Genomic DNA, 18,060 nt, shown 5'->3' on the forward strand with positions numbered 1-18,060 from the left:
AACCAAAAACCATCGTCCATGCCGATCCTATGAAAGGAACACTAGAAAAACACTAATCTGAGGCTATGGGTACGTGTGATGGTCAAAGCCATAAAAATAAATCGAAACTGTATCAGCTTCCAACACCTGCAATCCGCAATTTACTTGCCTGTTTTAAAATGAAATGGTGCACGCACTTCCAGCTTAGATGTCCGCCCAGTTATATAATGCAAAAGAAGCCCACTTCTTAAATATGACACTAGATTCCCAACGACGGGCAAGCTACATTCTCACAGATCTATGAAATATACGCTGTAAATAGGTTTCATAGACTTCATACCGTACAAGGCTCCCACAGAGAAAACTACAACTCACTTGATATCTTTTACAGCAGACTGAAAGATGCCCTGAAACACTTTTAGAACATATTATTAGGCAAGGTGCTGTCAAATTGAAGAGAATGTTGAGCATGCACACATTTGTTTTAAAAATTGTGAGTATGCTTGCCAGCACTCTGGTGCTATTCCACATGCCCTGTGAACAGGACATTGCAACAGACACCACTTCGTATTGAGCTACTCTATCGTATTGAGCTACTCTATAACAATTCAGTATCCATGACATGAATTCAGCTACAACCCGTTCCTGAAGGTGGCACAAGTTTGATATTAGTCCATGCCCAGGCCCTCACATAATTCGACAAGACTAAATTAAATTGTAAAAGTTTGAAATTCCACATCAGCACTGTGATGCAGTTAGTGAAGGCTCGGTTGTGCATCAGTGCTTCAGCTGCACAGTGCAGGTACTGCGGCTGTCATGACATGCTCTGGCTGATCCCCGTGGATGACACACTTCCTAGCACACGACAAAATGAAATCCTGCTGGATGAGCTACAACGAGTGTTTCTAAAGAGCTCGGTGCTTCCATAAATTAGAAATTGTGGCAGAAATGGTTTGAACTATCGTTTGGGCTGCCACCTTTTCCCAAGAATAAAAAAAAGATAACCGGCCCTCCGAGGGGAGGGTACAGAAAATTAGGTTAATGTTGAACCATGGAGGAAAAAAATAACAAAATAATGAGCATTTTGTCACACAAGAGAAGTCCACCATGTCGTCCCAACACGTGACCGAAACCTCACAGCGTGCGGTAGAGTTTAGTACTGACAGTGGTGGTCCGTTTTTTTAACCTCCTGCGTGAGACGGCCGGTCTGCGCCGAACAAGACCATTTCGCGTAAAAGCTACCGGGCGCCATACTCTAAAGTCTCGTCGTTTGCGTGATCTTGATGTAAAAGATTTGCTGGCTATGAAACGGGTTGGCTTGCAAGCGCAGGCAGTGCGACGTCAAGCTCCTTTCTTTCTTTGTATTCCTCCATGTGTTTAACTATAGATGCCACAAGAGTCATTGGAATGAAGTGCCACATAATGTAACATTGCTTTCTTGAGTGAAACAAACTTAATGTGATCATCTGATATCAGTCTGACTTTGTCCACTGCAGTTCAAAGGCTTCTCCCGTGTTCCACCAGTCCACCCGATCTTGTGCTTTCTGCTGCCATGATATACCTGCTGACTTCTTAATATCATCTGCCTACCTAATTTTCTGTCTCCTTCTCACTTCTATGCATTCTCTTGGAATCCAGCCAGTTACGCTAAATGACCAGCAGTAACCCTGTCAACAAGCTACATGCCCGGCCCGTGGACAGTCGGGTCCACTGTTAAAGAGAACACTTGCCAATGCCGCACATTTGTATTTCACTCTCTTCCAAAAGCACAGTCCCTTTAACAGTGGACGTTTCTATACATGTCCACAAAAACACGACACAGGACGAACCAAGTGCTGGCATAAAAATACCTAGCTAAGGGAGGCTTTGTTTATGGCTCTAAATTTGCTGCACTGCAAAGGAACCGCACATGCTCCATCCGTAAAAAGCTCTTTGTGTTTGAATCCACCATGTCAGTTACAGTATAGGCGCAAGTGAATGTTAAAATATGCACAGTACATATGTAACCATAACATCGGGTGTTTATGAATACATATACGTGCCAAAGTATTGTTAATATGATCGCTACACTTGAAGGGTTCTTTAACAAAGGTTGACTGATAGCATAAGAGTTTTGCTGATTGACGATGAATACTTGCAGTTGTAGATATTCAAATGGCACGTACAAAACATCCCAGAATATAAATATAGTTGTGATATTTTTACAAATCAACTCGCGTATGGCGGCCAGTCTTAGGTGCGGACTGGCAACCTGCCAGGTATTTAAGAAGACGGCCGAGCCTGTCTAAAACCACACAGGTGGCAACCCTAACTACTGTACTACAGTGCCTTGTTAAGGAACATGATGTGAATTCTTGGAGAGTGACTTGTCCCCTTGCCATCCCCTTCCATAAAGTGTGCTTTCAAGGATGAAAGAAGAGAGAAAAAGCCACTGGGATTTTACGGTAATCATCTATAACTATGTTTACACTTGAAACATCTATAATGTATGGAAATGCGCAGTGCAGAATACAGGACGAAAGTCGGAGAAGCACACACGGGCAGCACTGACTCTTTATGCGTGCTTCTTCATCTTTCGTCCTGCACTCTGCACTTTATACTGCACTCTGCCCTCGATATGTTATGAACCGAGTACAACCAGCCGGACTTCCTTTTCTGTTGTTTGCACTTGAAAGCCTAGAAAATTTCGCAGCAGGAGAATTGCGGCTTAATCCAGCCCAACAATGAGACCACTTTGTTACTTACAATGATGTTTCAGAGCCCCTTTAAATTTGGAATGCTCCTCCTGAAGAACGATTTAATTTTTATTTTTTGCTTTATTGAGCAGGCATTGTGTACCAACAATCGCTCAAGCGTAAGATGTGACAAAGGGTCACAAAATCGCCGACACGTTGCTGCAAAACACAGATACGTTTAACTGGACATGCTTACACAGTCCACTTAGCACCGAGAAATGCTACGGCATGCAAACCCTGTCAAGTGTAAACGAAATGCAAGAAATATTTCCACGCAAAATCCTTACTTCGACCATGTCTTTTGTGAAAGAAGAGAGCGCATCCTGTGGAAAGAAATAAATGCATGCCAGGCAAGTTGAGGAGCGTTTCCTTCTTTTCCGTTAGACACGAGCATTCATGACAACGTATAGACCCTATTTGTAACCTGCAAGTGCGCTTCCCTGTGCTGCATATTCACCCAACTAACGGGGGTCGCTGTCTTGCGTCAACAAGAGACGAGGTCCTAATTGCATGCGTTGGGACTTTTGTATTGTGCTCATTTATGTCAGCCGAATCTACATTCTCCAGCTCGTAGCGCCAGCAAGCTGCGCTTGAACACAAAGTTTGTAGTGAGCGACGAGCCGCCATTGGAGGGGTAAAATGCATAGCAGAAAATCTAGCTTTACAATTCGAAAAGGGATGGTGATGTGGTAGAATTAAGGAATAAACTGCAGTGAAAAGGTATGCAGAATTTGGAAGTTACTGGAAAGTCAGAAAAACTACATAATAGAACACTAGCAAGTAGTGTTTCAGCTTGCCATACCCGATGGCTTCGCAACATTGTCATCAATGCTACAAGTGCTATGCCTCTGCATAAGTTACAGCACTGACAGAAATGCACAAAAAAAAACAACACTTATTTGGCTCTGGTCAGCACTGACAGAAATGCACAAAAGGAAACAATGACTTTATCCATACTTTTGTTCACTTAGATTGCACGATGCTGTCCAGGTCAACATGTGTTATTGCATTGTGCAACGTTATGATCGACCCAATTAGGAGCACTCGCCTGAAAAGCAAAATGATTGCTGCTCCTGTATGCAACCCTCTAAAACTGATGACTTGCGGTCTTGCACACCTCCACTAATTTCTTTTTTTTTTTTTTAAATATGCTCTTTAAGTAAAGTACGGCACAAGAACCTACCCCACTTTCACTAAATTTGCATTAACTAGGTATGGGTGTTTGGCCTGTTGAAGCAGCAAAAACCAAGATCACAGTCAGCATAGACAACAAAATCTGCACAGACATATTTACTACAAACATGCTACTTTATCCACACAGCCTTTTCATTTACACCCAAGAATGTAATGAATCCATAACAGTCAGCTGTTCACTGAGCAAAGATATGTGATCTTTAAGCATCGGGGATATGAGAAACATGGTGTGTAAAAAAAAAAAAGACACAGTATTCCCAGCATGCCCGTGTTTCATGCTGTGTGGATGGTGCAATATCTATACAAGCAGCAAAAAAAAATTCACAGCACAAAAAGACAGTCTACAGAGGAAACAGCAAACAGTGCAAAGCTGACACACGTAGCAACCACTTATTGCAGGCCTCCCAACCCCGAAAGTTGGAAGTTTCGCGATAAGACACCCGAAATTTCTCTATTCATGCCGTAATGTCTCTCTTTGGCACAGATAGGCATGCAATTAACGTGTTTATTCATTCTTTCCTTTCATAACTTATATATTTAAACTGATACAGATTACACCTCACATATATTTAACAGCACCAAGTTCATCGATGAGGCTCCGAAATTGAAGTAAGTCTATCCTCCACGAATGAACTTATCACTGGCAAAGCGCGCTAAATCTGCTTTGATGCGAAATCATAAAACATGTGCTTTAGTAAAGATGTTAAAGTGCTCCAGTGATGTCACATGATGATCCAACAAAATGCGAAATGGCTGTGGGGCACAAGCGAAATTCAGTCAAAGCTCACAAGATCTAATGGTACTCAGAAAAAGCAACAATACTATAATTGTCGTATAAAATAAAAGCCGCAGACTGAGCCCAAAATTTTCATAAGACTACCAAAGTTTCTCTCGTCGCACATACTGCTCAAAATGACTTTAATATGAAAAGTTTCCTCGAGCTGGCAGCCCTGAAATGCAGTCAGTGAAGAGACAAGAGCACAGCAGCCGATTCAGCCTAATTTTGAGCTTTCGTTGGAGGAGCTCCTCGACGAGGTTAGAATTTGGACTTGTTTTGATCGTCATGAGCTAGGAAATGTAAAATGAGGCGGGGGGAAAAAGGGGCATGCTGCACAAGTTATTTTTGTTATTTTTTTGCCCTCACTCTTACCTTGTTTGGTGCTGTTCAAGCAACCTCACAAACACTGCAGAATCCTACGGAACTGACAGATGATCAAGTCGGTTAATTAAGAGCTCCTCCTAAGCCCTGGACTATACCTAAAGATCTGCAGCCCCCCTGCCCTACGCCTGTGAGACGACTGTGGTAGCTGGTTTTCACTTGAAACCCTAGTACCTTCACTTAAGTTAATATAAGCAATATGCATGTTAGGAGTTGAAGGTCCATCATTTTTACTAAGACCTTGAGTTTGGCTGAGCAGCAAAGTCGGAATCCTCGAAGAAACTCGCCGAGATGTTCAAGTTTTCGACCTAAAACCAGTGCCACAAATGCATGCCTGTACGGTAAAGTCAACTACTTGAAACCCTCTAGAACCACTTGACATCTTAAAAACGGGTATGCGCAATCGAATCGAGCATTTACGCAAATTCCTCTTGGGAGGTGAAGGGGTGGTTGTGGGTGGGTCTGACATTATCTTTAAGTTGCAAACGAGTACTATCACTGGCTACATATAACAATAACACATGGACAGCATCACTAAGGAGGTGTTGACATGCAATATGAGGAAAAGTGTCAAGAATGTATCTACCATCCCGTGCTTGAGAAGCGATGAGCCTGCAAGAGCAGCAGCACCTGCTGCTAATCCGGCTCCCAGGCCGCCCAAGCCGGAGTTGTGCTTCTGGTCCGTAGGATGTGGCTACAGGGCCGATTGAGCACACACAGGAAATGGGAAAACGCAACACAAGCCAGGCACACCACCCTTGCTTGAATATCGGAAGACTCGAGTATTTCTTTTAGTAAAGAACGTTGGCAACCAGTCAACATAGGTGTCGGGAGTAATGAAGCACTAATTGCTAAGTTGTATTTTTTTAAGGGAAAAATGACCTGGCTTTGTCTTAACAACCTTACAATAACTACGGTAATGGTCACCCTGTATCGGTCCTTCGCTGATGTTCAAGCAAGCATGGCAGCAACAGTAAAAAAAGGAAACACACAGGAAACGGGCCACACATAGACAGCACACAGAAAACGATACAAGATGATGAAAATGTAAGAAGAGCTGATCAACATTGACAAATATAAAAAAAAGTGATGGGATGTTGTGGTGGTGGTGCTTCTCCATGAATTTGTAGATGCGCTCGACTTGAAAGCATTCATAAGCATGCCCACAAAGTGTCAGAGCAGATAGTATGCCGTGTAACATTGGCAGAGCTCAAGTAGTATGGAAGAGCACTTTATGTAGTAGTACTACAAAGGGGGCTGTAGTTGGTGGATATTCTTGCTGCGTTTGTCCAGATAAGTATGAGCATGAAGTCCCGGTCATCTTTGTGCGATATCGATGAAATTGACTCTAAGGGCAGGTTTCAGACCCAGAACAACGATTTAGTTTTACAAATTTAGTTAGCTTTACAAAAACAATTTTCTATTCGTCAAATAAATGACAAATTTTGGCCAAAATAGATAAATAAATAAAACAATAATTTGCTGTCAGCTTTGCAATTTGAAATTTGAATATATTAACAGGAAACACTGCATATCTCACTCACAACATTCATTCCCATCAAGAAACAAGTCAAATGCAATTTTATGCAATTACTTTCCTCTGGTGTCGAAGCAACTTTGACACAATAATATCACAATAAATCGCAAATAAAATGAACAGCCTAAAATAACAGCATTCGGGAATTTATTGTTGCGGGCAAGTTGTACAGAGGATTATAAAACTCAATACATAGTGATTTTGATATCTGGCCTTCTTTAAAAAGATTTTCATGGTTCTTGTGCACGTGGTTATACTTCGCAATTGAGCTAAAACATAGCAGGACTAAAAAGAATGCCGAAGGCTGAAAATAGTTTTCGCAAAAGCTATTATTAATTTAAAAGAAATCTCTCTCTCGCAGTTCATAGTCAAGAACACTGCCTACCATACTATATAAGAAAACAGTGCATTGAGTTCCTAATAAGTTACCATGTGTCAAATATAACCAATGCCATCATATAAATCAAAATGGGATAAATGTCACCGTTATGTTATATAGCGGCATTCACAGCGAAGCTGTAAGACTGCACTCACGTAATACTGCACTCCGGAGGCGTGTCCAGGGTAACCTGCTGCGGGGTAACCAGCTCCAGGATATGCGGGCTGAACACCAGCCGGAGGTGGGTAGTAACCACCAGCCGGTGGAGGAGGGTAACCTGCCTGCGGAGGGTACGGTGCGCCAAACCTTGCGTCGCCATACGGTGACACCCTACCAGAGGGAGGGGCCACTGGCATTGGCATGTGCATGTCCGGTCCCAGTGGCATCTGTCACGGGAAGCAGTTTGTCGTTTCCAGGTGATGAGATCGCGCGAGGGATAACGCACCAGACTGTGGCCCGTATTCACAAACCAACCTCGGCCTTACCTCACATTTTCCTCAGCTTCCTGTGCTCTCTACATGTTATAAAGGCACGAAAATGGTAACAGGGCGAAAGATAAAGACAAGACTGGTTTATGAATACTGGTCTGATTCATTTATCATGTGCAATAAAAGTTTAAAACCGATAAGGAAAACTCGAGGAAAGGTTGAGGTCGGTTTGTGAATACGGGCCTATGGCTCATTCCCATCTGAGACTAGGACCGATCAGGCAACTGTTTGCTACAGGCAACAACAAAAAAAAGAATCGAAGCAACCAATATTCAGGCCTGTGCGTGACCTGTACCCATCGCCAAACACAGAATTCACGGGGTTCTCGCATCGCCACTGGCCGGAAAAACATGCTGGCGTGCTGTTCCTGCAGATCTGATTGAATCAGAAGTTTGTAACTGCAGTTGCATGGCTGAAAAATTGAGCAGCGAGCTACCGAGCCAAATCAGTCGCTTTGCGACTATTTGTGACCAGTCAGCATGCGACCAACTTGGTCATATGGTTGGTGCCAGTCGGAGGCATTACTGAGCATTAGTGAAGACTTCAGTTATCAGGACAACTCAGGCGTCTCATCAAGTCAGAAATAGACCTTTATCTTGTTGGTACTAGCATCTTGTACTAGTATTTCAATTGATGAGCAGGTTAATTGACCGATTAATTAATAGATTGATTGAAAATGATCACCGCATAATATTAAACGTAAAACCAGAGCCAGTACTATAGACAACAAGAGTTACATTCGTAAATTATTTATGTAGCCACAGAAAATCTCATTGATTGATAATGAAATGTGGCTGTCGTCTGGAGGAAATAAAATTTTGACTTCGAGCCAGCAGCAAACCCCATAATGACTGCGGCTTGCGATTTTAACAAAGTGTCATTGTCTCTTAAAGGATCCATGACATGGCCACATCACTAATCTCAGTGTATCCTTGTAATTCAGAGCAGTAGGCCCCAAGCGGCTAATTACACACACACATACACAAAATATTTATTCTAAAAGTACATCTAAACAGGGAAAGCTCAATCTAAAAGCGCTGCCTCTAATTCTTTCTCCAGCAGTGACATCGACATCATGAAATGAAGACCCACAGCCATTTTGTTAGCTTTCAAACAATTGACAACTTGGCCACTGTGCCATCAAAGGGCACAAGAGACATCAAAAGGCTACGCCACCACGAGTGTGGTAGGCAACTGTTTTGCATTTACAGGTCTACACCTAAGTGCTGTATCATTTGCAAAATCGAAGTCTCAGTAGTATGTAATAGTAAAACAATGAATTAGTCTGTTAATTCATTATAGTACTTAGTCTCTATGTACTCTAACCTTTTCTTGTTTCTCATGAATTTCATATATGATTAAGGGTAAATATAAACACGAAGTTTTCATCATCCCTTCTGGAGGAATAATGGTTACAGTTTGCAAAGTTAAAGCTCGACATGTTTAATGTACAGGTAAGCTTTTTCTCCACGCACAAATTTCGACACTGCAGGCACTACTTGATACGTCAAAACACAATCCTTACCATTGGAGCCTGAGGAGGTAAAAGAAAGGACAATGTTATTATTAAGGTAGATAACACCAATGCTTACAGCATTCTTTTGAAATCACAGTTGATTCTGTGCTGCAAATGGGAAAACTAACAATGTTAGCAAGGTGTAACAAAAGTGTCCCAAGGTAATTTCAGCTATAAGTCTTTATTTCTTAGCCCTGAACAAAGTGAATAAAAAACAAGCTCATTACTAAAGATAGTTAAAAAAATGTGCAAAACATTTTCAATGGGCCACGCATGTGTGCAGTGGTTACATGGTGTTCTTCCCTAATAAAAGAAAAAGGGGAGAAGTTTAACTAGCCGAGAGTAGAGCTTAGTAAAACACACAGCACAAATAACGACAGGGACACAATTCACCTCCATCGAAATGCGGCCCTTATGGCTGGAAATCGAACGCTCGAGCACAGTTGTGCAAAAGCGCCATTCTTCAGAACCCCAAAAAATGTTTTGGTAAACTTATTTAAACATCTAGCAACGATAAGATCCCATTTTACCGGCACTCACATACTCGTCAAACCACCAGGAGTTAACGACGACTCCATCGCACTTGCCAACGACATCTGTTAAGACGGTTAATTATGCTAATGAAATGTCCTTAGTGCAAATACCAAAGCCTCATTTTGAGATTGTCAAATGCATATGTAGAAAAATAAGCTCAACAAAAGACACAACTGAACAGACCAGAAGTGAGGAAAAAAAAAAAGGTTGTGGGAGACAGTATGAACCATACTCGACATTTGTTTGCGAGAGCGGCGGGTAGGCATAGCCACTCTGATCAAGCATAACAATGTGCGGCACATCTCGCGCTACTCGAAACGTTTTCTTTAGTGGTTATGGAGGCAAATCGCTACATCGCCACAATCCAATGCAAAAGTGTTCCGACATAACAAAGAGGCACGAGTCAGCCAACCGCAGGAGTATTTTTATGCAGCTACAGGTGGTTTTGTATTAACAGCATATCATTGCTTCAGCAGCGATTTTCTACAAGATAGTTTTTAATTTATGACATCGGAACTTCTTACCGATGGCACTCCTTCAAACTGAACCAAGCTGATTGTCGTATCACCGTCCATGGTCAAGTGGGTGACCCGCTGAATCGGAATGCGGTGCCGGAACTCGGTGTAGTGCTTGCCGTTAATGGCGATCTGCATAGCAACAGTTCAGCCACGTGAGAATCCAGAATGCCTTGGGCAGTGCCATTTCTTTCACTTTTCCGTTTCCTCTGCATGTGACCTGCTTCACTGGCATATTTTATACACGAGTGAATAATGATTGATTTCAAGATATTATTTTCATAATATTATGTACCAATTTTCAAATGCTCGTAAAATGCAAAAATACTCCAATTATATCAACGTACGCTGGGTAGGCAGAAGAATTTTGAGCTAGGGCATCGAAATGTTACCAATAGTTTCTAACATCTGCAATTAAAAAAAAAAAAGGCGATGTGAGAAGCTAGTGAAGTCGTAACTCAGCACCAAAAACAGGTGTCGTATTTGCTAAGTAACATTACGGTTACCGTATCTACTCGCGTAATCCTCGCACTCCCATAATTCTTGCACCTCCCACATCAGCCAACAAAATATGATTTTTTTTACCGCGAGTAATTATCGCACTGCCGAAAATTGCTGAAATAATGTCGTCTGCTCGTTCCACTCACTGATCATGATAGCGCGCATAGAGTTTCCAAAAAATTAACTAGAATGGACTCTGGTGCTGTGATCATTCAGCGATTAAGGGAATGATGGGTAGTACACAGATTTGCCTGGTCCTCATACTTGCGGGTAGCGAATCGCACTTACGGCTTTGTTTATTGCTGGTTTCGGTTTCGTTTTGAAAGTTCTTCATAAAACAGAGCGCACAAAACAAGAGACAGAAAGAGCTCTTCTGTCCCGTGTTTTGTGCGCTCTGTGTTATGAAGAACTATGAATAACCAACAGGCCCAAACCTTCTCCCTTTTGTCATTTTGAAAGAAAGAATGATTCTTTTCAATTTTGTCACCCGATTTGACATGGTAAGCCTAGAAGAATAAGGTGGTGAAGCGCAACCACTGAACATTTGCTGATTTTCGTGTCATGAGAAAACAGCTCCAAGTCACACAAACACTCACAGAGCCAGAAGCACGCCAGAAGTATGAAGATTAGACAAATCTGTGTACTACCCATCATTCCCATTTGCTGAAGCGCCGTGCGTTGCAGCTCCCATAGCCACTAGTGCCAGAGCTCCCTCTAGTTTATATTCAGGAGACTCTATGATAGTGCACACCATGTGGCACCCTCTCCTAATCATAAAGTGTACTATTATTGCACTGAGATTCAATCCAACCCAAGCCGAGCCAAAGTGGCAAGTGCGCGTTGCGGCGTGTTTTGTAGGTTGTGTAATGTTATGTTATGGGGTGTTACAGAAGCTACACGGCTGCTTTCAATTTGAAAGTGATTGATCATGCACTAAAAAATGGCAACATGGTGGCCGGTAGGCTCTTCGAAGTCTAAGAGTTTTGTGTTCACTACTAGTGACGGCAGCTGAAAGCCACCAAGATGCATTGGGCCGTTCATGTGCTTAAGACTGGGATGGATGGTAAACTTTATTTCGTCAGAAGACAAGTGCGGACGATTCACTTAAATGGCCATCATCTCAATACTGCCGTCGAACGCTAACCTTTTGCAGGCTCCTGTTTAGTGACGAACGCTATTCCTACGCCCGCAACGCCCACAAGCTTTGCGTACGGTATTCTAACTTTCGACTATTTGCTTGCGCCTTTTGTGTCTCAAATAAATCTCGCGCCGAACCTGTGCTTTTATTATTGAGGTAAGTCTTAATTAGTACTTCTGAAAGCTTGCAGTTAGTTGCTGACTTGATAATCCCGATTTGCGGCCACTTCGTTTTCTTTTTCGCTCAGTACAATTCTGCCGGAAGTTTTTCGCATCATCCTCGCACCCCCCCCCCCCCCCAACTATGCAGTGGTTTTTTGCCAAAAAAGTGCGAGGATTATGTGAGTAAATACCGTAGTTTTGTTTGCCTTACCGCTTATGTGCCCATGGTGTGCTTTATAAACAAATTAATTATTATAAGCAAACCCTATAGTTACTGCTTGCCCTCCTCACCGTTTTTGTGCCCTCAATGCACTGAATTATGTAATTTTAAGGTTATGTCTTGCTTCCTAGAGAAATGATATCAATTTGACTTAAAACTGCAATGTCACCAGGGGTGACAGAAGCAACTCAGAAAGTCTGTATTAAGTACCACTAGCTTACAAAGATCCATTGCACAGTCTCAACATACCATACCAAACTACCACACAGCATTATTGGGACATGCGAGTCGAAAAGCACAAGTGTATTCCAAAATCGCATAGTTTTTTTTTTTATCTGCTTTCACAAATCTACATTCTCTACAATCATGATGAAAAAAACCAAATATTGTAATTAAACTCAAACTGGGTTAAAATTGCTTTTAAACAGCAAACGGTGGTTACTAAAATCTAAAAAGAGCTCACTGTCTACATTTGCCAGAAAATTGTCACGTGGCTTTTTGCCATAGCATATCTATCACATGGCTCTTTGCCATAGCATAGCAAAAAGGAATATCCATTCACTTTTGCAAATGAATATTCCCCTTTTAGCAGCATAATTATCGCGTCCTCAACCATTGACACTTGTTAATTCCTGTGTTGTGCTTTTCCCTTTCTTTTTTGTTTTATTTCAAGTGCACATGTAACCACGTCTCGTTCATACTTTCCATTGTTTGTCATTTATTGATTCTTTGTTTTCTTGTACTGGCCCAGGCTCTTATGTTTCAACAAATATTCACGCACGTGAGTCCTTCTCGCCCTTAACTGTCTCACTGTTGTACTTCTGGTCCCTCCCCTCGTCCCGTTCCAACGAGTCACGATGATATGTGTACCTGTATATGCACGGCAGGAATCTGTACTTAAACTCGAACTTAATGTACCAATCGCATCTTTGATAAAGGCCGGCCTTTGGCCGAAAGCTCAGAATAAATATTGTTCATGTTTTTCACTGTGACCTGCTGTCATATATTTAAACCAGTTAGCCAGGAATATTCTTATGAAACTATATATTGTTATGACTGGCACAGCAAGGAGATGGATTCCAAGGGACGCTTATCGGCGTAACGGTCAAACTCTGTCCGCGTCCTGCAGGAACGCAAAAGGTGTCTGTGTGCGCTGCAGGAAATGTGCATCGGCGTTGCTGAGACACACAGCCCGCGTATGAGAAGATGCGCATGCACGGACGAGAGGTATAAAAAGTGTGTCACGTGTGCAGTCGGAGCTCTCTCTCTCTGGCCTTTGTTACGGCTGGTCGCGTCTGATGTAAAGGCGCTTCTACACGCCTAGTGTTCTTCACCCCTGTAAATAAATTATGTGTTTGTGTCGACAAGAAGCCTCGCAAGGGTTCTTCCTTCCCCAGCGCCTTGGTGACTGCCTGTAGCCCCGCTTCTCGGTCACATCAACTGGTTGGCAGCGGCGAGATTCAGTTCGTGTTCCTTCATGGCGCTGAAGCTGGTGAGCGCTCACCTTCTGTAGAGATCTGCCAGGTGCTTTGGATATATGCTGAGGTTTATCCGAAGGGGCATAGATTGGTTGCTGTTTCATGAAAGCTCGGGTATTTTAGCGGTACCTTGACGGCATTTTGAACGGAAGTCCGCACAGGGGAGGACCAAGGAGTTGAACAAATTAAGAAAACCAGATTTAGTGCTTTTAAGCGAGGGGCTGGGGATCGAGGTGGCAACGATACATAGGAAGCCACACTTGATAAAGGCAGTTAAGAAGTCCGGCGTGAATGAGGAGGAGCTTTCCGAGTGCTGGGAGGTAATTCAGGAAAAGATGCAATGGGCACGATAAGAGGAGGAAAGAGAGAGTGTCAGGCGTAAAGAAGAAGTGCAAAGACAAGAGAAGGAGCTTGAAAAATTAAGGCTTGAGCGGCATATTGCCGAGGCAAAACTCGCGATAGGTCAGAGAACAGGAAATACAGAAATTCATGCAGTCATTGTTTCTTGTAAATTTTGAAAGGACTTGTCTGAGGATGTGCTACAATCGTGTAACATGGCTGCAAAAACTGCTAATGATTTTGCCTTGCGAAGAAGCGGACACGCTTGCGCGTTTGCCAGCAACAAACGTGGAGGATTATGACAAAGTGAAGGCTGCGCTCCTAAAGAAATTCCGGCTTTCAGCAGAGGCGTTTCGCTGCCACCTTAAGGACGCTCAAAAGAAAGCGGACGAAACATTTCAGGAGTTTGCATTCAGCATGATGGCTGACTTGATGGAGTGGCTAAAAGAAGAAGGTGCCTACGAGAATCAAGACAAGGTGGTGGATTTGATATTCCTTGAGCAATTTTATGGGTGTTTAGATGAGGAAATGCGTTTATGGATCCAAGATAGACCAGGCAAGAGCAACATTGAATGCACAGCTGAGTTGGCCGATGAGTACACCACCGTTGCCAGTCTGAGAGCATGCATTTGTCCTTTTAGCAAACAGCCGTTCAAAGATTCTATGGTACGTAAAGGCGGTAGTGCTGTAAAGGATGCCCCTGAGAGTGAAACAAAGGCAAATTCGGGCAAAGAAAAGTGTTTTGAGTTGAAAAAGCCACTGCTGTGTTTCCAGTGCCAAGAGCCAGAACACATCGCGGCTGGCTGCCGGAAGCTGAAGCTAGTATTTTCATTTTCTGGCGGTCGCAACGAGAATATGCATTTCTTAAAGCCTTATGTACGTGACTTAAGGGTAAACGGAAAGGATTGCAGAGTACTTCGGGACACCGCTGCAACAATCGACATTATCCACCCCGATTACATAGAAACAGAAATTTCGATGGGCAAGTTTGCATTCATAAAACAGGTGGCACAAGAGAACAGCGTTTGCCTGCCTATCGCAAAGGTAAAGTTTGAGGGACCGCTTGGGGTGCTAGAGACCGAGGTGAGAGTGTCTCAAAGTTTGCCGAAGCAGTATTATTACCTCTTTTAAAACAAGTCCAACTTTCTGTTAAGAGAATTGGGTCTTAGCTTCGGAAGTCTCTGTGTGCTAGTGACTAAGCTGAAGTCGAGACTACGGAAACGGCGACGCCCTAAGCGCAGGTGCCACTTAGCAAACTAGTGGGATAAACACAGAACAGTACTTCGAGTTTCTGAGCATGCTACGAGGGATTAGTCTTGTGCGCGTGTGTGTCTTTCCAGTTCGGCTGGTCACTGTCTCAGTGTAGTCTTCTGTTCGGCAATGAACTGTGAAAGGAGTTTTGCCGTAACTTGCACCTGGCGAATCTTAGGAGGGCCGAGCGCTCGCAGTGTGTGTCCTGTTTGTGTGCGCCCTCCCCTACTAAACGATAGTCATAGCGCGAGAACAAAACGACGACACAGAGACAAGAAAGAAACTCTGTGTCGTCGTTTTGTACTCGCGCTATAACTATCGTCATGCCATACCAACTAGCCCAAGCTGCCACACCCCCACTAAAGTCACGCAGCTACTGGCCCAGGAATAACCAGCCTCTGAGGACAGCGACCTTCATTCAGCGCCATGGAACACGTCCTGTTAAGGGGGAACCAGGCAATGGTGACCACGACTCTGCGGCTGTGGACAGTCCCATGCTGTGACCAAGTGTGTGTTGTGCGCTGAGTGTGGTTGCCATTCCAAGGTTTGAGGGTGTGTGGTGGATTGTGACGACGCTGAAATGCGCTTGTTGGGCGAAGTGCTTTGCGCTGTGCAATGCAAAGGTGTGCTGTGTGTCTATGAGTTGTGGTTAACAATCAGTGGGACGCCTGACATGTGAATGTGAAGAAAGAAAATTGGGTGGGAATATACTTGCCGTGAGCCGGAACCAAACCTGCAAACTGCGAACTGCGAATATATATATATATATATTGTGAAGTCTTGGATTGGAAGACCTTTATTAGGCCCGACGAACCGGCAGCCGACAGCTGAGATGAACGAATCAAGATGATGATGCTACGTGACAACGATGAGGATGCATGAGCAACACATGATAATGATGATAATGTACAGATGAAGAGGATTGGTATACTAAATGCCCACACTAACTCCCCCCACGTGAAAGTGGCCAGCCTGGCCGCGGCAAGTCAAGGGGACAAAGAACGTCGCATGAAGGGCTTCATACGGGAGACATGGACGACCTCAGTAGTTCGATAACGGCGATCTGCTGGGGCTACAAGTGGCGTCACGTGATAATTCACTGGTGAAGTTTCTTTGAGAACCGTGTACGGCCCGATAAACCGTGGCTGAAATTTGTCGCACAAACCAGGTGTGCGAATAGGCGTCAAAAGGAGCACTTCGTCTCCAGGTTGAAAGGATACAGCACGATGCGATTCATCATAAACCAGCTTTCTGTCTTGCTGTCGGGCTTCAGTGTTTATAGGAGCACGTTGGCGGCTCTCTGCGAACAGTAAAACGTATTCCTCTGAAGAAGATGGAGATGAATCCGCACGGCAGGTAAAGAAAGAGACGTCCAGGAAAGAAGTAGGGGAGCGTCCATAAACTAGATAAGATGGTGAGTAGCCGGTTGTCCGCTGAATAGCCGTATTGTAGGCGAAAGTGACGAATGGTAGAACTACATCCCAGTTCTTGTGGTCTGGTTGAATGTAGACGGCGATCATGTCAGCAAGAGTGCGGTGGAATCGCTCAGTGAGGCCATTAGTTTGGGGATGATAACTAGAGGCAGACTTGTGAGTTGTGCCAGAGGCGCGAAGAAGTTCGTTCACTAGTTGTGAAAGGAAGGCCCTTCCACGGTCACTGAGCAATACACGTGGAGCACCATGACACAGTATAATGGCTCGGAGGATGAAATCGGCAATTTCAGAAGCTGAACCGGTAGTGATGGATGCTGTCTCGGCGTAGCGCATCAAATGGTCAATGGCTGTTACTATCCATCAGTTTCCAGCAGCACTGACTAGAAGGGGGCCATAAAGATCGATGCCTACAACTTCGAATGGTGTGGCTGGGCACGGAAGAGGCTGTAGTGTACCGGTTGGAGCAGATGTGGGTAGTTTTCTACATTGGCAGGTAGTGCAGGACCTAACGTACCGAGCTGCACTAGTGGTAATACCTGGCCAATAAAACCGACTTCAAAGGCGATCGTAGGTTTTGTGGTAACCAAGGTGACCAGCCGTCGGATGGTCATGAAGTGCTCTGAGGACTTCGGACCGAAGCAATCGGGGTAGAACGGGAACCCAGCGCTGACCGTCAGGATGGTAAATTTTGCGGTACAGCACCGAGTTGTCCAGCTTAAACTGCGAGAGTTGGCGACGGAGCCTCGCATTAGGTGGACGGGAACTGCCAGTGAGGTAGCCTATAATGCGTCGACAGTATGGGTCAGCCAGCTGTCGAGAAGAAAAATCGTGTAGGTCGTCCGAAGGCAGCTGGTCCATAGAGGCGAGAGAGGAAACCGCCGTAGACGTGGACTCCGAGGGTGTGTTGTGCAAAGTAATTGCGGAAATGCTGAGGGGAGCCGCTGGTAGTGGGCAGCGAGAAAGAGCATCGGCGTCGCTATGCTTTCTGCCACACTTGTATACGATGTCAAAATCATACTCTTGTAGGCGTAGAATCCAGCGGCCGAGGCATCCCGACAAGTTCTTGAATGTCGAAAGCCAACATAAAGCATGATGGTCGGTCACAATGGTGAAATGGCGGCCGTGAAGATAGGGACGAAATTTCTGCACTGACCAAACGATGGCGAGGCACTCCTTCTCGGTGATCGTGTAGTTCCTCTCGGTTGCAGAGAGGACGCGGCTGGCGTGCGCAACGACTCGCTCTCGCGAAGAGTTGTCGCGCTGGAGGAGCACGGCTCCTAAACCGTGGCCGCTAGCATCTGTATGGAGGAAGGTCGGTGCACCATCGTGAAAATGAGAAAGTACAGGATCGGTCGTGAGGGCACTCTTCAACCTGTCGAAAGCCAATTCGCATTCCAGAGACCACTGAAAGGGCGTACCAGAAGCAAGTAGCTTATGGAATGGTGCGGCTATGAAGGCAAAGTTTTGTATGAATCGCCGAAAGTAAGAGGCGAGACCAAGGAA

The 18,060-nt window shown here is 44.2% G+C and overlaps 1 protein-coding gene across 5 annotated transcripts in view; it reads right to left on the reverse strand.

The window, feature by feature from the left end:
- LOC119167502 (galectin-4) overlaps positions 1 to 18,060 on the reverse strand; it is a 31,699-nt gene that overhangs the window by 7,026 nt on the left and 6,613 nt on the right. For 2 of the 5 annotated variants that reach the window (XM_037418991.2, XM_037418992.2), the window contains exons 4-6: positions 10,046 to 10,168; positions 7,139 to 7,369; positions 5,654 to 5,761 (exon numbers count right to left, since the gene is read on the reverse strand). In XM_037418991.2, coding sequence (XP_037274888.2) covers positions 5,654 to 5,761; positions 7,139 to 7,369; positions 10,046 to 10,168 — 462 coding nt within the window. Of the gene's footprint in view, positions 1 to 3,001; positions 3,038 to 5,653; positions 5,762 to 7,138; positions 7,370 to 10,045; positions 10,169 to 18,060 lie in introns of all 5 variants that reach the window. The other 3 variants (XM_037418993.2, XM_037418994.2, XM_075866165.1) reach the window with 2 other exon arrangements.

This window comes from Rhipicephalus microplus, chromosome 6 (assembly GCF_043290135.1).
Source record: "Rhipicephalus microplus isolate Deutch F79 chromosome 6, USDA_Rmic, whole genome shotgun sequence".
Lineage (NCBI taxonomy): Eukaryota > Metazoa > Arthropoda > Arachnida > Ixodida > Ixodidae > Rhipicephalus > Rhipicephalus microplus.